We start from the raw sequence: 21,931 nt of genomic DNA on the forward strand, positions 1-21,931 counted from the left end.
AGGAGGAAGAGATTAAGAGAGTTTAGTAAAGTTTCAAGCAAAGGAGGAAGAGATTAAGAGAGTTTAGTAAAGTTTCAAGCGGAGGAGGAAGAGATTAAGAGAGCTTAGTTTCAAGAAATGGGAAAATAGTTAAATAAAAGAGTATCGTTTGAGAGAGGTGCATGATGTAACAATGTATGAGTTAAAGAAAGGTCCAGGAAGTGAGGTTTAAGAGAATTTAGTATGAGATAAACGAACGACGCGATAAAAGAAAATGGTTTAAGGAGTCAGTTTTAAAGAGTCTAGTCTGAGAGAGGTGAACGATCTATAACAATATGGTCTGCAAGGGAAGGTTTAAAAGTCGGGTTTAAGAGAATTTAGTATGAAATAAACGAACGATGCGATAAAAGAAAATGGCTTAAAGAGTCAGTTTTAAGGGAGTCTAGTCTGAGAGAGGTGAACGATGCTATAACAGTGTGGTCTGCAAGGAAAGGTTTAAAAGTCGGGTTTAAGAGGATTTAGTATGAGATAAACGAACGACGCGATAAAAGAAAATGTATTACGGAGTCAGTTTTAAAGAATCTAGTCTGAGAGAGGTGAACGATCTATAACAATATGGTCTGCAAGGGAAGGTTTTAAGTCAGGTTTAAGAGGATTAAGTTTATGAGAGGCGGTGCAGAGACACTTTAGTTATAAGAAGTGACTAGGTTAATGTGATATTATATACACGGGGATAGGACACGATGAAAAACGGATTAAGGAAAGTTATACCTGCTCAGAATCATCCACAGAGCGACAGGCTGATAAAGTAATTGGATAGCTTCCATAAAAAAGAGAAAGCCAGCCAGTCTCGCGTCAGGGCTAGGGATGACTTTATCGTCTGAGGAGGAGCCTGAACGAATATTAATGAAGATGCTGCAGGGGAAGACAGCAAGGAGTAATATAAAAAAAAAAAATACTCCAACATGGTTTTCTTCTGTACAGTAAGAGTATGCTGGGGTATCTATTCTTTTCTTATAGTCCGAATATATCTGCCGACGCACCGTAAAAAAAAAAGAACCCACTACCGTATAATTATAGATAACTAACGAGACTTTAATGATTCTACTTACGCTCTCCTGAAATAAGAGATGTCACTTAATACCAACTCAAAAAAAAAAAAAAAAAAAAAAACGCTGCATATTCCTAACAATTTTCCTCCTTCGTTGAACTCTTACTTACCTCACTTCAAATCACCTCTTCTTAACCTATTAGCGTCATAATATTACTAACGAAAACATAAGGTGCACGATCCTAATGAAATACTAATTATAAGAAGCCCAAGATTACCACGATAGAGACTTACTAGATGATCACGAAGGGCAGCGTAAGTGGGCAGGGCAGGTCAACAGGGAGGCAATGATACAGGAAGGTTGATTGGTAGGCTGGCAGGCACAGGTGAGAGAAAGGAGACACGTGGTCGAATTAGTTGTCTCATTATCTTTTTTGGCGTTGAAATTTCCACAGGTGACGCGAGAGAGATTTACGTTCAGGTTCGACACTTGTTACCAACCCGCCCCGCCCAAACCCCCTTTCTTCCCATTTCTAAGTCCCCCCTTCTCTCTCTCTCTCTCTCTCTCTCTCTCTCTCTCTCTCTCTCTCTCTCTCTCTCTCTCTCTCTCTCTCTCTCTCTCTTCTTCTTCTTCTTCTTCTTCTTCTTCTTCTTCTTCTTCTTCTTCTTTTTCTTCTTCTTCTTTACCTTCACCCTATCTCTTCCTCCCTCCCTACTTTACCCACCCACTCCTCCTACTCCCTCCCTCCCTCCTTTCCTCCCTTTTCTCGTTCCACCTGCCTAACCAACCTTCCTCTCCCTTATTCTCTCCACTTTCCCTCTCGTTTGTCATCCTCGTCCACTTTTTCCCTTCACCTCTCTCCCCTCTTCCCTCTCATGTCCCCCTCCTCCCCTTTGCCCCATATCTGTCTCCCCTCCCCTATCTATCATAATCTGTCTCTCCCCGAATAGATTCATCACCTTCCGAACCCTTACTTATTCTCCCCTCCCTCCCCTCTCCTCCCTTATCTCCCCGCAATCCGTCTCATTGCTGTCCTCCCCTTTCTCCCCACTTCTCATTTCCCGCTCTCTCTCCCCCTCTCTCTCCCTCTCCCCCTCCCTCTGGTTTCTCCACATCCTGCTTCTCTCCCTCTTCCCCCTTCTCATCTCCCTGACCCCCTCACTCTTATCTCCACTCCCAGCTTCCGTTACACCTGTCCTCCCTTCTCTCTCTCTCTCTCTCTCTCTCTCTCTCTCTCTCTCTCTCTCTCTCTCTCTCTCTCTCTCTCCCCATAAGCATCCTTTATTTCTCCCTCTCTCTCACTCCCCAAGCATCCCTCATTTCTCCCTCTCTCTCTTTCTCCCCAAGCAGCCCTCATTTCTCCCTCTCTCTTTCTCTCCTCAAGCATCTCTCATTTCTCCCTCTCTCTCCCTCTCAACCCCCCAACATCCCCCATTTCTTCCTCTATTCTCTCTCTTCTGTTCCTTGTTTACCGCCTGTTCTTGGCCAAACCTTTCCACTGTCTCTTTTTCCGTCTCTTTCCGCTCTACATCCTGTCTTGACTTTCCTTTTCCACCCACGTCTCTAGCATCATCTTTCCGTGACTTCGACTTCTGTTTTATTCTATTCTATCCTGATCTTGTTTCCTTTTTGCCTCATTCAACCTGTCTGTTTGTCTGTTTGCCTTTCTGTCTTATCTGTTTGTCTTTTTCCTTTTCCATTCCTTCCTGTTTTTTCATCACCTAATTCATTTTTTTTATATATATATTTTTTTCTTCTTTTTTCCACTTCGTTCTACTTTTCTCCGCCCACTTCTATGTCATTATCACACTCTTGTCTATCTCTGTTCCTCGCTTTACCCCGCCCGCCCCGCCCCGCCCCGCCCCGGAACAGGTATTCATCATAGGACACTCCCCCGATAGGAACGTGGCCTTGGAACAGCTGATGACGTCCTTCCTTCCTTCCATCCCTCCGTCCGTCAGTCAGTCAGCCGGGGTAGTATTTACATAACAATGGTAGCTGCGTCCTGTATACTGGTGGTGGTGGTAGCGATGGTGGTGGTAGTGATGGTGGTGATGGTGGTAATTCCTGTTTCCCTTTGTGTGCTTCTTCTTTCCTGTTCTCTCTCTTTTTTTTTTTTTGTTCCCTCTATATCTCTTTTACTCTCTCCTTCCTCATTTTCATTACTGCTTTCCTCATCCTCCTCGTCTTCCTCATCTCTCATCCTTCTTCTCTCCTTTACTCTCTCTCTCTTTCATGTTCCTCCTTGTTCTCATCTTTCCCTTATTCTTATTATTCTTATTATTGCGTCTCCGAATCTTTCCTCTCCTTCTCCTACTTCGGTACCTCTTGTTTTATTTTTTATTTTCCTTTTTCGCTGTTATCTTCCTCCTCTTATTATTATTACGTCTCCTATTCTTGGTTCTCCTTCTTCACCTCCTCTTACATTTTTTTCTTTTTCGCTCTTATCTTTTCTTATTCCACTTCCATTTTTTTCTCTTTTTCCTTTTCCGCCTCCTCGTTTTATCTTTTCTCATTACCATTTTCCTCTTACTTAATCTCTCAATCCCCCTTCCCGATCCTGTTCCTCCTATCCCTCCTCCTCCTCCTATCCCTCTTCCCCTCCTCCGCCTATCCTTCTTCCTCCTCCTCCTTCACGTCACATTAGCAGACCGTGGAGTGGCAGGTGACAACACGGAAATTACAGGTGTGAGAAGGAACCCCATGATTACACGTGACTGCAGGCGTGCGTGTGTGTGTGTGTGTGTGTGTGTGTGTGTGTGTGTGTGTGTGTGTGTGTGTGTGTGTGTGTGTGTGTGTTTCTTATTTTTCGTTTCTCTCAACTCCCTTTTCCTTTCCCTCTGTCTTATTAACTTTCCCCTTCTTCATCCTCCCCCTCCCTCTACCTCTCTTTTACTCTCCACTCTTTCTCATTATTCCTCCTCCTCCTCCTCCTCCTCTTCCTCTTCCCTCCCTTCTCTCTTTTACATTCTCTTCCTTCCTTTTTAATATTCCTCTCCTCCTCCGTCCCTTCCTCCCTCCCTCTCCTCCTCTCCCTCATCAGATAAGTTAACAAGACACCCCGAACAAGGGCTACGTATGGCTGGCTGGCTGGACGGTGACTGGCTGGGCGGGTGACTAAGTGGGTGGAAGGGTAGGATTAAAGGGTTGGCGGCTGGCAAGTCTGTTCCTATAAGCCTCGTCGAGATTCTTATGTTAAACACTCTTAAGCCTCCCTTGTCTCCCTGTCTTGCTATAGCGTTCCACTCCTTTGCCTTCTCTTCGTATTTTTGTGTATATATTTTTCCCTTTTCTGTCGTCGGTACTTTTAATTCACCTTCTAAACCTTCCCTGTCTCCTAAAACTCTTCTATATTCTTTCTCTCCTATGCCTCTTCTTTTCATATCGCTTTCTTTATTTATTTCTCCCCTGCCTCGTCTTCTACCCTCTACCCTCTTCCTGTCTCTCTACCTTTCTATAATCTACTCTCCTGCTCTCTCTTCTTTTCATATTCCTTTCTTTGCTTATTTCTCCCTTGCCTTGTCTTTCCTTATTCTCTGTCTCTCCAGTTCTTGTATCCCACACCGTCTACCTTCTCCCTGTCTCTCTACCTTTCCATCATCTACTCTTCTGCTCTCTCTTCTTTTCATATCCCTTTCTTTATTTATTTCTCCCCTGCCTTGTCCTCCCTTATTCTCTATCTCTTCGGTTCTTTTATTATACATCCTCTATCTACACCTTCCCTGCTTCCCTAACCTACCCTGTCTTTGTTTTCTCTGCCTTTCCTTTTCATATCCCTGTCTTTACATATCTCTCCCTGGCGTGTCTTCTCTCCTTCCTCGTTTCCTATATCCTCGTGTTACATCCTCTGCATCCTCCCTTCCTCACCACCATTCCGTAACCTTTCTTCTTCTGCTTTTTCTTTACATATCCCTGTCTTTACTTATCTCTCCACTGCCTCGTCTTTCCTCATAATCTGTCTCTTCAACCATTCTGTTACATTTCCTATATTTTCCTTTTCTCCCTGCTCTTCCATAGACTTTCTTACCACCCCCTGCCTCCCTTGCTTTCAGAACCTCACTTTCCCACCTTATCCTACCGTCGTCAGGCCTTTTTTTCACTGTTATGCCTTTTCTTCACCTACGTCTGTTTCACCCCCTTCCAGACTGTCAAACCTTACGAATCCTCCTGCATCCTCCTAATCCTCTCCCTCTTGTCCCTGACCCGCCAAATAAGCGATCAAATCCTGCGCTCCTGCTCCTCGCTTCCTCCCCCTTGAGAACCGCGTCATGATTGCGGTGTGCGCCGTTCAGATGTCGGATTCCCTCACTCTCCAGATAATTTGCCCTGATAACACGCTGAGTGGCATCTGGTAACACTTGCCTGGCGACTTTTTTTACGTTTTTGTTCTAGTTTTGTTTTTTTGTTTCGTTATTCCTCTGAGGGATGTCAAGGAGGAGGAGGAGGAGGAGGAGGAGGAGGGGAAGAGATTTTTGAGGCAGTGTTGGTTTATTTGGCTCGTCTATTTCTCTCTCTTCCTCCTACTCTTCCACTTTCCCTCTCTCAGTTTTCCCCTCTGTCTCCTGTTCTGCTCTCCCTACCTCCCTCCCTCTCCTCATTCTCCCTGCTTTCCTTTCTCCTCACCTCTCTTTCTCTCTCTTCCTCCTACTCTTCCACTTTCCCTCTCTCAGTTTTCCCCTCTGTCTCCTGTTCTGCTCTCCCTACCTCCCTCCCTCTCCTCATTCTCCCTGCTTTCCTTTCTCCTTTCCTCTGTTTTTCTTTCCTCTCCTCTCTTTCTCTCTCTTCCTCCTACTCTTCCACTTTCCCTCTCTCAGTTTTCCCCTCTGTCTCCTGTTCTGCTTTTCCTCCCTTCCTCCCTCTCCTCATTCTCCTGCTTTCCTTTCTCCTTTCCTCTCTGTTTTTCTTTCCTCTCCTCTCTTTCTCTCTCTTCCTCCTACTCTTCTACTTTCCCTCTCTCAGTTTTCCCCTCTGTCTCCTATTCTGCTCTCCCTACCTCCCTCCCTCTCCTCATTCTCCCTGCTTTCCTTTCTCCTTTCCTCTCTGTTTTTCTTTCCTCTCCTCTCTTTCTCTCTCTTCCTCCTACTCTTCCATTTTCCCTCCCTCAGTTTTCCCCTCTATCTCCTGTTCTGCTTTTCCTCCTTTCCTCCCTCTCCTTATTCTCCTTGTTTTCCTTTCTCCTTTCCTCTCCTCTCTTTCTCTCTCTTCCTCCTACTCTTCTACTTTCCCTCCCTCAGTTTTCCCCTCTGTCTCCTGTTCTGCTTTTCCTCCCTCCCTCCCTCTCCTTATTCTCCCTGCGCTCCTTTCTCCTTTCCTCTCTTTTTTTCTCTTCCTCTCTCTCCCTCATTACTTCTGCCATACTGCCTTTTCCTTATCTCCCAAATCTTTCCCCACCATTTTTTCCTCTTTAGTTGCCCTTCTTGTCCTCCTTGTCTACCCTTTCTCCCTCCCTAAAGCCACAACCTCCCTTTTCATTTCGTTTCCTCTTTTCTCCTTCATACTCTTTATGTTTTTACTTTCTCTCCACACACTCTACACGGTTCCCTCCCTACTTACCCTCCTTCCTTCCTTCCATTCCTCCCTCAATGCTTTTCTCTTTCCTTTCGGACCTTTCCTTCCATCCTCCCTCCTTTTCTCTTTCCTTCCCTCCCTCCTTCCTTTTTGCTTTACTTGCCTCCTTCTCTCCTTCCTTCTTTCCTTCCTCCATTCCTCCTTCCCTCCTTTTCCTCTCCTCTCCCTCCCTCCTTCCCCCGTCACCAAGGCTTCACCCCGTCACCATCCCACAAAATAACGCAAGAGGTCTGTGGTCGCGTCGGTCCTCTGTGCTTTCAGCCTCGTAAATGGACGCGGCAGACCACCACCTCCTCCTCCTCCTCCTCCTCCTCCTCCTCCAGCTAACCCTAAAGGCAGGCATTCATGGCCCTTACGGTTGGTATGTTATCGTAAATTTTCTTAACGCTGGATTCCACAGTTGTCGTTTTTTTCCTCTCGCTGTAGATGGTAAGAATTTTGGCCCAACCGTATTTTTTTCTTCTTTTATCCCTTTTCTTGATTTTTTTTCACATCTTCGTTGGAGTTATTTTTTTATTTAATTTTTTTACAGCAATGGAGACAGCTCAAGGGCACACAAAAAGGAAACAATAATAAAATAAAGCCCGCTACTCGCTGATCCTTTTGTTATTTTCATTAGAACGTTTTTCTTTCATTGGAATTTCATAGGAGTGAGAGGGGCGTGGGAGAGATGATGTATTTCGTTCATTAATCGTTTTTTTCCACCTTTTTCTTGTGTTAGGGAAGTGCATAAGGAGGCGGAGTGACAGCGGTGTGACAGGAGGTGAAGGAAGTGAAGGCTAATCGTTATCTTTCCTCCTTTTTCTTGTGTAGGTTGATCAGAGGAAGTGTAGGAGTGAGATGAGTGTAGAATGAGAGGAGGTATTCAGTTACTTAGGGTCATATTCTGAAACCTCCCGGCGCCCAAGTACATACATTTAACAAGGCTTTCGTGGGATTTGCGGGCATTTCCAGGGGTAGTTTTGTGACCCTGGTGGTAGTCTGACCCTTCCTCTGTACCGTGAACGTAAATAAACATCCATGGAGACGCGTTTGACCTCTTATTTTGCCTTTAGAAATGATGTATGCAAGGGAAGGGAGCGTCTGACAATACCGACCTTGATCTCTATTTTCTCCTTTATCTGCTAGGTTGATTAGACAAAGCGAAGGAGTGAGATAAAGAGAAGGGAAAGGGTATATATTTAGTCAGTTGATCCAAGGCCTACGAGATTGGTTGATTGCGATCTTCTCACCTTCCCCTTCGTGGGTTGATAAAACAAAGTGAAGGAGAGGGGTAGTAAGTCAGTTAATCACTATATTATTTTCCTGATTTTTTGCGTAGGTTAATTAAATGAAGTGTAGGAATAAGATAAGTGTGGGGAAAGATCGTGTTTAGTTTAGTTTTTTTTTTTTTTTTACAGCAAGAGAGGCAGCTCAATGGTAAAAACAAAATATGCATCAAAAAAAGCCGGCCAGGCACTGCTCAGACAAAAGAAAACAGAAAGAGTCCAGAAGAGAGGCCAAATTCGGGTGGGGAGGTGTCCTGATACTCTCCTCATGAAAGAGTTCAGGTCGTAGGCAGGAGGAAATGGAAAGAAAGGCTGTTCCAGAGTTTACCAGCGAAAGGGATAAAAGAATGAAGATGCTAGTTATCTCCTGCATAAGGGATTTGGATAGAATAGGGATGAGCAAGAGTAGAAAGTCGCGTGCAGCCGGGCCGCAGAAGGGGAAGGCATGCATTTAGCTAGTCAACACAGTAACTTAATTCCTCTTCCTTTTATTCTTTCACAAGTATCAAGTATCAGGACACCTCTCCTCCCGAAATTGACCTCTGATTTTGAACACTCCTTTAACCTCTGTTCTGGAGCAGTAAGTATCGGGCCTTTTCTTTTTTCTTCTTTTTTCATTACGCCCTTGAACTGTCTCCGTAGCGTAAAAAAAAAAAAAAAGTTGATCATATGAAGTTACAAAGTGTGAGGAGTGTGGGCGAAGGGTATATTTTGTTAGGCAATCGCTATCTTTCTACCTCTTCCTGCGTGGGTTGAGTACGTAGGCAGATGACGAAGTGGAGGTGAGTTGAGGTGTCGGAGGTGGCGCCGCTGTGTTGACTCTCCCGGTGGATGTGCCAACAGGCGGGGGCGAGGCGAGGCAGGAACGTGACTCCCCGCCTGATGAGCATTTAATTACAGCGCCGAGACCGTATGCTGCGCCCCTTTTTTCTGCCTCCCGTGTCACTGAACTAATGGTCGTTGATACTTCTGTGGTGTGAATGTCCCGCCTACGCTGCAGTGAACTCGTTTGAAATTAGGGGATTCTCATATAATTCCTTCCCCCTCCTGTCTCTCTCCGGCATATGACCACAGATGTTGCGCCGACTAAACGAAACTTTCCAACTTTTTTGAAATTAGGGGAAAGATGTTTATTTTTTATTTGCGTTTGTTTATTATCTCTTATGGGTTCTTCGGTAAATGATGTGTATGCTTGAGAGACGTTTTAATAATCTTACTTACTTGTGTGTGTTCTTAGGGTAAGGGATTCGTATCTTATGACGTTGTTTCAGAGGAGGTTTAAACGAAGCTATTCCCTTTGTGTATTTCCTTTTCATGTAAATTCCTGGCCCTGCTCTCATTTGATAACTTTGAATTAAGCTGAAAGTCTGTTTTATGAAATATTTTGTTTTTTGTAATATTTCAAGAGCAGATCTTTGCCTTGATTTCATCTAATACGCTGTCTGTCTTCTTTACCTTAAAAAAAACATGAAAATAGGAAGTCGAGGGTGTCTATGCTACAAAGTGTTTCAGGCAATATTCTTGTTTTATTCAATTTCAACATCAATTTCTCGCCTTGCTTTCATCTCATTCCTTGTATGTCTTTCTTACCTAAAAAATAAAAAGTCGAAATTACATATGCTAGTACTGTGGGAACGGTGGACCCACACTCAGTCAGGGCATACAGGCGTGAGAACCGAGCTAGCAGCGGTGACAGTGAGCAGTGGGCACCCGCATACCGCCGCTGCCACACTCAGCGAGCCTCAATTGGCTGGTTTGGCCCTCCCTTCAGCCCCTTGAGTCTGGCCCTGTGACCGCTACTGCCCGCATGACCAGCTACATAACGCAAGATTTGGCGATTTACGCGTTTGCCTCTTGCTCCTTGTGATGGTCTAAGGGCCCGAGATTGCTTTACGTGATTTTGTACTTGATACTGGAGCGTGAATCGAATTTTTATTATTTTTTAGGGTACAGTTTGCGGGAGACTCGGAGCTCCTTGGTAACAGTGAAAGTCCTGCATCGCCTGAACTGTCCAATTTAGAGAAAGATCCTTGTTCGTCTATAGTCAATCTTCTTGTATCACGACGCCCTGATCCCTGGACACACACACACACACACACACACACCTCTCCTCCCGAAATTGACCTATATTTCGGCCACTCCTCTAACTCTTTATTGGAGCAGTGAGTAGCGGGCTTTTTTTCACATTTGTTACCTTTTTTATGCCCTTGAATTGACTCTTCTGCTGTTAACACACACACACACACACACACACACACACACACACACACACACACACACACACATCCTGGTCAACAGTGTAATCTATTCCGTTTGATCGTCTCTGAAGGCTGTTCCTCTTATGCAACGCTACGTGTGTGAAAGTGATGTAGGTGCCATATGTGGAAGCTGTAGCACTGTTTCCACGTCTCCAGTATTTCTCCGCGTCCTTCACGTTCTTCCCAGTAGGTGGCACTATAGTCTGTTCACTTAAGTCTGCCCCAAGCTGACAACATAAACCTAAGCGTGTTCGTAAGCACAGTGCAGATTAAAAGAAAGTGTTGCGTGAGATAAACACAAAAAGAGGTTAAAGAAAATTTGGAAGCCATAGCAGTAGCCAATCAGCACTCAGCTTGCAAACACGCTTAAGTATATGTTGTCAGCTTGGGTCGGACTTAAGTGAACAGTCTATAGTAGAACATCAACAGCAATCAGACCTGTAGCAATATGAACGAAATGTGTACTCTGCATCTCCACGTCATCAGTAAGTCTTAAGATGCAATAATTTCGGCCGCGTCTTCACTCCCTAAAAATCTATATCTAACCGTCTAACCGCCTAAGTCATTATTTTCTACTTCACAGAAAATCAGAAAAGAACTCACTGTCTCATTTGGCTTAAGATTTAGGCAGAAATGAAAAGGCCAATTCTAGAACACTCAAACCCTGAATGGCCAAGGCAACTGTACAAAAATGGGCGTCACATGTTGAAAAATTGATGTAAACAAAAACCTGGAAATCTCTGAAAAATGAAAAGGACAATTCTAGAACACTCAAACCCTGAATGGCCAAGGCAACTATACAAAAATGGGCGTCACATGTTGAAAAATTGATGTAGACAAAAACCTGGAAATCTCTGAAAAATGACTTGGGCGATTATTTTATGAGGGTGACGATATGCGATGCGCTGTGTATGGCGGAAGTGTAGCAACAGGAGTACCAGTAGCGACGCACACTTCTGTTTCCAGGTTCTTCCATGAGAGAAAAGCTGTCTGGTGCTTGTGTCTCAGGCGAAGCAGCAGCATCAGTACCAGTATCAACAACAGCCTTTCATACCTTTCCCTCGTCATCAGGACCTTCTTACGAGAGGAATGCTGCTTAATGATTGGGTTCGTCGTAGTAGTAGTGAAGTTGGAAAGTTTCGTTTAGTCGGCGCAACATCTGAGGTCATATACCGGAGAGAGACAGAAGGGGAAGGAATTATAGGAGAAGGAAACAGATCCCAGGAGACGGGACACAACCCCCGATTAATACCTGGTACCCATTCACTGCTGGGTGGACCGGGGCGTAGGGTATCGGAATCGTAGTAGTAGTAGCAGTAACAATAAAATCAACAACAGCTTTTTCAATACCTTTCTACCTTTCCTCGCCTCCAGCTTCTTCATTTACGAGGCGTCGGATCTTGTTCGGGTCAGGTGAAGTAGCTGAATGTTGATTGGATATTCGTATTATAGCAGCAATGACATTAACATCAATAACATTATTCTCCATTAACTCTTCCTTTCCCCGTCTCCGGTTCTTCCTATGCCATGGAGGCGGTGTGCTGTTTGGGTCAGGCAAAGTAGCTGCGTCTTGAGTCAGGCGTAGTAATAGCAATAACACTAATAACAACACTCTTTATCGTTAACTTTCTACTTTTCCTTCGTCTCTAGGTTCTGCCGATGCGAGGAAAACTGTGTCTGGCGAATGTGATCGATTCAGGCGAAGTAACTGTGTCTGGGTTAGGGGTATAGTAGCGGATAGCGATAACGTTAATAACAAGTCTTCTCCGATAACTTTCTTACAACTTTCCCCGCCTCCAGGTTCTTCTGCGAGGCGAAATATCTGTGCCTTGATTGGGTTTTCATAGTAGAGGGAGTAAAAATACCATCAGCATCAACCTTTGCATTGACTCTGCCTTTCTCCTCCTTCAGGTTCTTCCTATGTGAGGCGCTGTGTCTTTTATGCGTCAGGCGAACTATAACTGTATTGATTGGGTATTCGTAGTATTAGGAGTAACAGTAACTTCAACATCAGATTTTACATTAACTCTGCCTCTCCCCTCCTCCAGGTTCTTCCTATGTGAGGCGCTGTGCCTGATCGTGGTGGTCGGCAACATCTACTTCACCGACCTCTTCCTCGGCGGCACCTTCCTCAAGTACGGCACGCAGGTCATCAACTTCCCCGACATGGACCACGATAAGCGCGTCGACCCCATGACCAGGATCTTCCCCCGGGTCACCAAATGCACCTTCAGGTAGGCTAAGGGGGTTGTTGTTGTTATTGTTGTTGTTTTAGCTGTTGTTGTTGTAGGAGTGGTGACAGTTATAATAGTGGTATGGATGATAATACTGGTTTCTTTTTCTTTATTTCGTTCCGGCCTATGGCGTCGGTAGGCTATATTTGTGGGGCCTGATGGTCGGTTCCAGCCCGTTATGGCGCAGGCAAGTGTTTATAGTGGCCCCATCTTGCTTGGCTCATGCTGCCCCCGGTTGATAGTGTTTTTCAGGACAGCATGTAGGTAGTCTTAGGCCACCCGGCGGTGACTGAAAAATCCCAGCTGTAACGGCGGGCAGGACTCGAACCCACGTTTTCATGGACGCGACGCCGGCACGCTAACCACTCAGCCGTAATGCTATTGGTGTTGGTGATGATGAAAATAACAGTTGTAGTAGAAGGAAAAGCAGCAGTAACAGTAGTAGGTAGTAGTAGTAGTAGTAGTAGGAGGAGGAGGAGGAGGAGGAGGAGAAGGAAGAGGAGTAGGAGGAGGAGGAGTGAAGAGATAGAGGGTGGACAGTATGTGAAAGGAAAGTGGAAGAAGACGAAGAGGGAGAGGAGGAGGAGGAGGAGGAGGAGGAGGAGGAGGAGGAGGAGGAGGAAGAAGAAGAGAGATCAGGACAGAAAGCAACAGAGGGTGGACACATGAAAGGAGAGAGGGAAGAAGACGAAGAGGAGGAGGAGGAGGAGGAGGAGGAAGATTAGATAGAGGAGGGGAAGGGTGACCAATGTAGGAGGGGGCAAGGGTGAGAAAGCCGAGACGAGGAGGAGGAGGAGGAGGAGATGAAGGAGGAGACATATGTTTCAGACGAGGCGTGGGTGTGGAGGTGTCTCCTTTCATAGTCTCTCTCTCTCTCTCTCTCTCTCTCTCTCTCTCTCTCTCTCTCTCTCTCTCTCTCTCTCTCTCCTTCTTCTTCTTCTTCTTCTTCTTCTTCTTCTTCTTCTTCTTATGTGTTATGTCTTCTTATCTTCTCTCCTCGTCTCCTTCTCTCCCTCCATCCCTCCTTCTCTCCCTCCATCCCTCCCTCTATCCCTCCACATTTTTCTTTTTCCTCCAAGGCCAAAGAAAGTCGTGTCACAGGAGAGAGAGAGAGAGAGAGAGAGAGAGAGAGAGAGAGAGAGAGAAGCGTATACCAGCGTCAGACAGGTCATAGAAGGCAAACACACACACACACACACACACACACACACACACACACACACACACACACACACACACACCTTACTTGCCCTTCCTCTCCTCCTTCCATTCTTCCTTCAGTCATTCATTCATTCACGCCCTTCTCTGTGTCTGTCTGTCTCTCTGTCTGTCTGTCTGCCTCTCTGTCTGTCTTCCTCCTGCTGTGACAAACGTTGACGCGCACTCTGACACGCCCTCTCCTTTTCTGGTTTCCTCCCTTTCTCCCTTTTTTTCCTCCCTTTCTTCCTTTTTTCCTCCCTTTCTCCCTTTTTTTGGCTTCGTTTCCGTTTTGCTTTCTTTTTTTTTCCTTGGACGATTCCTTTTTAATTTCTTTTTTTTCTGTTCTCTATTCCTTCGTTTCCTTTTTACTCTCGTTTTTTTTCTTTCCTTCTCTGTTGTCTTGGTTTCCTTTTTACTTTTTTTCTTTTTTTGTATATTAATTCGTGTTCTTTTTATTTTCATCTATTTTATTTTCTTCTATACTGATTCGTTTCTTCACACTTTCATCTTCTCTCTCGCTTCGTTCCCTTTTACTTTCCTTTTTCTTTATTTTCTCTTGCCTCGTTTCCTTTTTACTCTCTTTTTTCTCTTTCCTTTTCCATTGCTTCGTTTCCTTTTACTTTCTTTTCCCCTTTTCTCTTTTCTTCTTTCTTGTTTTCTTGTCGTCTACATCATTCTGTTCAGCATGACACATTTTCCTCCTCTTTTTTTTTTTTTTTAGCTTCACCCGTTTATCTTCTTTCCCTCCCTCCCTCTCCTCCTTTTCTTCCTCCCTCCCGCTTCCTCTTTCTCCCTTTCTCTCCCTCCCTCCTTCACGCCCCTTGTAATTTCGTAACATTTCCATGAATACTGATTATTAGGTTTGTCCTCTGCCGCTCCTATTTCTTTTTTTTTTTCTTATTTCCTAGAACAGTAATATGATTAGTTTATTCCTCCACTTTCTCTCTCTCTCTCTCTCTCTCTCTCTCTCTCTCTCTCTCTCTCTCTCTCTCTCTCTCTCTCTCTCTCTCTCTCTCTCTCTCTCTCTCTCTCTCTCTCTCTCTCTCTCTCTCTCTCTCTCTCTCTCTCTCTCTCTCTCTCTCTCCTCTCTCTCTCTCCTCTCTCTCTCTCTTTCTCTCTCTCTCTCTCTCTCCTCTCTCTCTCTCTCTCTCTCTCTCTCTCTCTCTCTTTCTCTTCTCTCTCTCTCTCTCTCTCTCTCTCTCTCTCCTCTCCTTTCCTTCCCTTCCCTTCCCTTCCCTTCCGTTCCGTTCCTTCACTCTTTCATCTTATTATTTTCTGTCATTTTCCTTTCTTCCCTTTCCTTTCCTTTCCCTTCCCTTCCCTTCCGTTCCTTCATTCTTTCATCTAATTATTTTCTCTCATTTTCCTTTCTTCCCTTTCCCTTCCCTTCCATTTCATTCCTTCATTCCTTCACCTTATTATTATTCTCTCGTTTTGCTTTTCTTTCTCCCCTTTCCCTTCCCCTCTGTTCCTTCATTCCAACACATTTTCCTTTCATATTCCTTTTTCATTTCCTTCCCCATCCCTTCCCTACCGTTCCTTCATTCCTTCACCTTATTATTTTCTCTCATTTTGTTTTTCTTCCTCCCCTTTCCCTTCCCTTCCCTTCCCGTCCTTCATTCCTTCACACCTACGCAGTGTTAAGCCCCGCCGCAAGACCTTGGTTCCTTCCCTACCCCTGTTTACCCAGCGAGGGAAGGCGACAGGAGGGCAAACACTGTCCCTCCTTGTAACCACCTCACCCACACTCGGCCTTCTCCTAACCCTCTCTTCCGCTCCTCACCTCACCTCACCTCACCTCCCTAGCTTCCTGCAGCCCCTCTACTGATATGATGGCCATGAGGCTGCACTATCGAGGTATGTAGTAAGATAACAAGTGCATTAGGGAGCTGTGAGGATGAAAACACAAAACAGGAACCTCATATCGCCAGCTGGGAGGAGATGAAAGGTATCTAGCCCTGAGATACGGTTTCTAGGCTACAGTTCGTGATTGTGATGGGCATGGCGAGGGAACGAGGCTGGAGTAGGGTGTAAGGGAGCTGTCATAAGGGAAACGGTAGCCAGGTGTGAGTGTCGGGGGGGTGGGGGGAGGCTGAGGGGCATGGAGTACTGTGAGGCGGTAAGTGGTTGGTCCGGTGTCGGGTGAGAAGACCTGAGGGCCGAGAGGTTACTGCCGTCTGCCCAGGCTTTGACTCTTTTTTTTTTTTTTTTTAGTGTTTTGTATGTTTACTCTCTCTCTCTCTCTCTCTCTCTCTCTCTCTCTCTCTCTCTCTCTCTCTCTCTCTCTCTCATACAGTTTCGTTAACCTTCTGCAATCCTCTTGTTCTTCCAGTTCTTGTTCTCCTTGTTCTTGTTCTTCTTCTTCGGTTGGAGAGACAAGTTTGCGCGATTTTTTTTTTTTTTTTTCGTTTTCTTTGGATCTGGCGGAGTTTTTCTTGTTGTTGTTGTTGGTGGTGGTGGTGGTGATGGTGGTCATGTTCTTGTTCTTGTTCTTCTTGTTCTTCTTTTTCTTCGTCTTCGTTTTCGTCTTCTTTTTCCCTTTCTTTTTTTTTCTTCTTCGTCTTCTTTTTTGTCTTTTTTTCTTCTTTTTCTTTTTCTCCTTTTTCTTCTTTATCATCACCATGCTCTTCATTATCATCAATTTTTTTTCTCCTCATTATCATCATCATCTTTCGGTGCAGAGACTAATTCATAAGTATTCTTCTGATATATTTTTCTTCGTCTCCCATTCACGTGTGTCTCCAGCGACCCTTTCCAGAGTACGTATATTATTGACGCGCCATCCACAGAGTAGCAGTTCTGAAGGCCAATATCTCTTTAAACGCGTGCCTCCCCAAATGCTGTTGCCCAGTGGATCATTTATATTCGTCCGATTGCAGCAATTATCAAAGAGCAAACACATAAACAAACAGTGCATAACAGGGCCACATGAGTTACTGAAGTCTTAAGTTACTGTACAATGTGTCTCGTGTTTCATTCAGGCTTCACATGATAAGACAAGCGTGGGGATGAATGGCGTTTTTTTTCCCCACTTGAAAAGATAAACAACTTTTGCCACGCTAGATGTTTTCGTCGCCTCCCTAAAAGTAAACGCTGACTATTGGCACAAGTTTTCCAGGTTTGATATTACTCCCTTTGCTAGGTTGTGGAATTTACTTAACGTCAGAAAACATTGCAACCCCTTACACTCTTCCTGGATGTCATGCAGGCTATGGACACCAAGGAAAGGAGAGATCAAGTCAAGGATAGGGAAGGAAGGAAGGTATTACGGTCGGTATTGTAAGACACCTTCGTTTCTCACATGAGCTATTTCTAAAGGTCAAAAAGGGGATCGATCAGGGTCTAATGTCTGTTTTTCTTGGTTCACGGTACAGAAGAAGGGTCAAACTACCACCAAGGTCATAAAACAACTCCTGGAAATGCCCACAACTCCTACGAAAGCCTTGTCAAATAGGTGTTTCCTAGGTTCACGGTACAGAGGAAGGGTCAAACTACCACCAGGGTCATAAAACAACTCCTGGAAATGCCCACAACTCCTACGAAAGCCTTGTCAAATAGGTGTTTCCTAGGTTCACGGTACAGAAGAAGGGTCAAACTACCACCAGGGTCATAAAGCAACTCCTGGAAATGCCCACAACTCCTACGAAAGCCTTGTCAAATAGGTGTTCTTGGGCTGTGAAATGTCTTATAATACGACCCTACGTACCTTGTTTGGGCTGACTTGCCTTTTGCAGACTCCTCACATTCTAAGGTTCTCATGTTTTTTTTATTATTATTCCTCCTTCTTTGTTCGTATATCCTCCTTGCCTTCCCTCACTCCATCCCCTACACCCTCCTACCTCGTCGTAAAGGTCGGTGGGCAGTGGCCGTGAGGTGGGCGGTGGGGGCGGTGCTGTAACATAAGGACGTGTCACGGTGGCTGGATTTCTGCCAAGCATGACGGAGCTGCATCCAGTGACTGGCGAGACTAACAACGATGTCACTGCCACTTCGGGGACGAGAGGAACCATTGCGTGGGAGGAGGCTGGATGGATACCGTCTGTACTTCTCTGCGTTTTTCGATTTTTTTTTTTTTTTTTTTTTTTTTGTGTGTGTGTGTGTGTATGTGAGTGTAGTTGGTATCCTAAGTCCTGGGCAGGGTACGTTATCTTAAGACTAAATAAACATGTAGAGGGAAATTTCCAATGAATATACATGTTTTTAACCATAAGATAAGCGTGTTTACAAGTTTTTTCTGCGTTTTTTCTTTCATAAACCGAACTAAGAACCGAATCATCATCTCTGTCGGTTGGTATCGTGTTTTCTGAAGACTAAAAACACCTAAGGGAAATTTTCACTGTATAGGCAAAGTTTTAACTCAGAGATAAGCGTGTTTACAAGACTTTCAGGCAAGGCAATCGTTTGTTTTGGAGTGGAGTAAACAGTTTCCAGGTGTTTACTTTGCCGAAGGAAGGCTTTCTACTGTTTGTGGCTGTCTGACTGAACGACACCGTGTTTACATCTTCTGCCTGGTGCCTGTTTGCTTTGGTTCTTGTTTTCAGGAATTTGGGCTCTGTAGGAACGTTCGAGACCTATTAAATAATTTTGTAGAGACTGACTGACTGACTGACTCCCTTTTCTTCTTCTTATTTGACATCTTTATTTTCCTTTATGGTGTTGGACGAAAAACTTGTTATGAAGAAAACTTGACCGACTGACTCCATTTTCTTCTTCTTCTTCTCATTTGACATATTTATTTTCCTTTATGGGGTTGAACGAAAAACTTGATATGAAGAAAACTTAATGACGCCCTGATGGGATTAACACGTAGCTGAACAACACCTGCTTCACCTGCTTTTTTCACATTTGTTTACTTTGTTATGCCCTTGAACTGACTCCTCCTCCTGACTCTTCCCCTCTATCCTAAGTTAACAGGTTTGGTTCAGGGTCATTCCACTCTTTCACTTCTTTGTTTCATGATGATCTTCTTCCTGACGAACTCCCCTGTATCTTTTTTAACTTGATGATTCCACTCATTATTCAGCAACTTTTTTAGACCATCCACCTTCTTCAGGAACGCTTACGACGAGGCTGCTGGCTGCTGCAGAACGCCTCAGACAGACCTTACTATTATTTTCAATTGGAAGAAGAAGAACTTCCAGGTCCTTTCAACGCCTAAAACACAGTTTCTCCACTATCCCGACAAACAACAACAAACTCCAATCCCCTATCCCCTATTCTTGACAACACCCACCGTCATCAACAAAAAAAAACACTAAACATCCTTCTCTCCTCAAAAACTCAAAATCATACATTCACTTTATCTCTTCTCATTAACCGAAGAGCTCTTGCTGGTGTCTCTGGTGTTTCTCCCCTGCACAGTGCTGTCCATATACAGGGCCTTGTCCGCCTCCTGGGGGCCTATGCATCTCATGTGTGGGGGGCTCAGAGGGCAGTGTGGCTCTCAGCTGGACAGGGGAGGCTCTTTCTCTGAGGCTCTTCCTCCTCATACTGATAGTCTTCTAGCTCTCCCTCCTCGCAATGTTGCCCTTCTACCTTCTATCTTCTCTTGCACGCTGACTCTCTGCTTGAATCTCCTCTATGCATGCTTCCCCTCCCCCCGGCTCCCCTACCATGCTGCAACTGGACTCCATCTACATCCCACCCCATACCCTGGACTTTCCAGCATCTATTAACCAGCATCTTCACAAACTCATTTCATCAAGAGAGTTAACCAATCTGTTCTTCCTTTCCTCTGCCGATTCCTGCCACTTCTCTTCACCTTTCTCATCTGGAGAGTCCTCAGGGCCTACCTCTTGAAATTCTTTTTTCTTTTTACCTCTTTACTTTTAGCCTGAACTTTTTTATCTTTTTTTATTTTTGTGTCTCCTTCGCTGTAAAAAAAAAATAAAAAATGCCTGGCTGATCCTCTACATTCTCATCTACATCTTCTTCCTCCATCTTCTTTTCCTCCTCTGTGACTGATGCTCCCTAATACTTAATTGAATGACTGATTGCCTGACTAACGGAGATGAGCACTAAGGCCACGCGCAGCTATACCTCATGCCCCCAACTCTTCCCCTACCTTACCTGACCCCCGTGAGTGTGACGGAGATGTGTACTGAGGCCACGCGCAGCTATACCTTATTATGTATGCCCCCTACTCTACCCCTACCTTACCTGACCCCCGTGAGTGTGACGGAGATGTGTACTGAGGCCACGCGCAGCTATACCTCATCCCCCAACTTTACCCCTACCTTACCTGACCCCCGTGAGTGTGACGGAGATGTGTACTGAGGCCACGCACAGCTATACCTCATGCCCCCAACTTTACCCCTACTTTACCTGACCCCCGTGAGTGTGACGGAGATGTGTACTGAGGCCACGCGCAGCTATACCTCATGCCCCCAACTCTACCCCTACCTTACCTGACCCCCGTGAGTGTGACGGAGATGTGTACTGAGGCCACGCGCAGCTATACCTCATGCCCCCTACTCTACCCCTACCTTACCTGACCCCCGTGAGTGTACGCCAAACTATAACGTTCCCTCGCTTTGTTTTTCCAGGAAGTTCGGTTCATCAGGGACCATTGAGACTCACGATACCATGTGCGTGCTGGCGGTGAACATCATCAACGAGAAGATCTACATTTTCATCTGGTTCTGGCTCGTCTGCCTCACCACCATCACCGCCGCGTGGCTCGTCTACCGCCTCCTCGTCATCATGTCCTCCGAGTTGCGCTTCAAGCTGCTCCAGGTTAGTACAAGTGCCACGTAATGCCTCGTTCACCTCAAGATACAGAGAGGGACACAGGGAGTTTTTTTTCAAGTTGGTAACACTTTTATTTATGTAGTGAGATTAGTTTTCTCTCTCTTTCTTCTCCCGATATTTGCTCGTCACTGAATCTGCGAAGGTCTGTGGTGATGAAGCTGCCTTGTTTACTTACCTCTCATTATCTTGGTTCACCTGACGCGAGGAGTTTGCGCGCTTACTCTCTGGATTTCCTTGTGGCCTTTCTGTATACTTCGTTGTGGTTGACGAACTGTATACACCACGGGCGGATCTTGTTCATCAACGCTAATAAATATCCCTTATGTTTGTGTACCGTACTGTGTTTCGTTATGTAGTTTGTTTACGTAAAATAACCACCAATACAAATGGGAGACGATACCTTAAGAGTGACAGCTGTGATGAATGAACTGTACCTCTGGCGGGTGCTCTATTCAGTCGGTTAACCTTTATGTTTGTTTATAGCGTTGGTTTTTGTTACCGAGTTTGTTTACGTAAAATAATCACCAATACAAATACGAGACGATACCTTAGGAGTGACAGCTGTGATTAACGAACTGTACACCTCTGGCGGTTGCTCTATTCTGTCTGTTAACCTTAAGTTTGTTTATAGCGTTGGATTTTGTTACCGAGCTTGTTTACGTAAAATGACCAACAGTACAAATACAAGACGACGCCTTTAGAAAGCAGTAATGCAAAAGTGAAAAATGACAATATAGAATAGGCAAAACTTTGAAAGGGTGGACAATTGTATACATATCAACGTCGTGTGTTTTAACCTTTTTTACACAATGAGGAGGATAAAGCGGCCCCACTGGGAGGTCAGGTCACGCACTGAGGTAGGACAAAGAGATTCCGCTGAAAAGTCAGGTCACACACAGGTCACTCAGATTACGAAGTGGGCGGGTGTGTGTGTGTTTAGGACGAACCTTTCTCTGAACTTGATGCTCTAAAGTTTTCTGGCAGACTGTACGATAGATAGATAGATAGACAGAGAGATAGATAGAAAGAGAGAAAGAGAGGAAGGAAGCAAGGGGGGGGGGGGGGGGGGCCCCACCTGCTGTTCAAACTTCCTGGAGATGGTGCTGCTGAGGAGGCGAAAGAGGATGAGGTGGTAGAGGAGGAGAGGAGGTGGGCGTGGGTGGGTGTGATCTCCGTCCCAGCCTCCGCCCCGCCCCGCCCCGCCCCGCCCCGAAAACCCGACACCGTGAGCCCCGTCGTGTTTATTGTTACTGTGGGGGCAGGGAGAGGGAGAGGGGGAGAGGACAGGGGGGAGGTGAGGGAGGAGGAAAGAGAGGAGGGAGGGCAAACAGGAACAAGTAAGAGCCAAGAGATGAAGGTTGGGAAGGAAAAGAAAAGGAAGATGGAGAAGAGAAGAAGAGGGAGGCTGAAGGAAAAAAATAAATAGGGGTAGAAGGATGTTTCGGTTACTGTAAAAAAAAAATAACGAAAGAGAGGAATTGACGTAAAGAGGAGGAGGAGGAGGAGGAAGTTAAGGGAAAAAGTAAAAGAGATGGAAGGAGGATGCTGAAGAGGAGAAGGAGGAGCGAAGAGGAGCAAGGAGGAAGAGGAACGAAGAGGATTGGGCGTGAACAGAAGTAGGA

General features: G+C 45.2%; 1 protein-coding gene across 1 annotated transcript in view; it reads left to right on the forward strand.

Moving 5' to 3' along the window:
- LOC127005829 (innexin inx2-like) overlaps positions 1 to 21,931 on the forward strand; it is a 69,962-nt gene that overhangs the window by 11,794 nt on the left and 36,237 nt on the right. The window contains exons 2-3 of the mRNA XM_050875001.1: positions 12,174 to 12,359; positions 20,105 to 20,294. Coding sequence (XP_050730958.1) covers positions 12,174 to 12,359; positions 20,105 to 20,294 — 376 coding nt within the window. The remainder of the gene's footprint in view (positions 1 to 12,173; positions 12,360 to 20,104; positions 20,295 to 21,931) is intronic.

The sequence above is a fragment of the Eriocheir sinensis genome, chromosome 31 (genome assembly GCF_024679095.1).
Source record: "Eriocheir sinensis breed Jianghai 21 chromosome 31, ASM2467909v1, whole genome shotgun sequence".
In the NCBI taxonomy this organism is placed as follows: Eukaryota; Metazoa; Arthropoda; class Malacostraca; order Decapoda; family Varunidae; genus Eriocheir; species Eriocheir sinensis.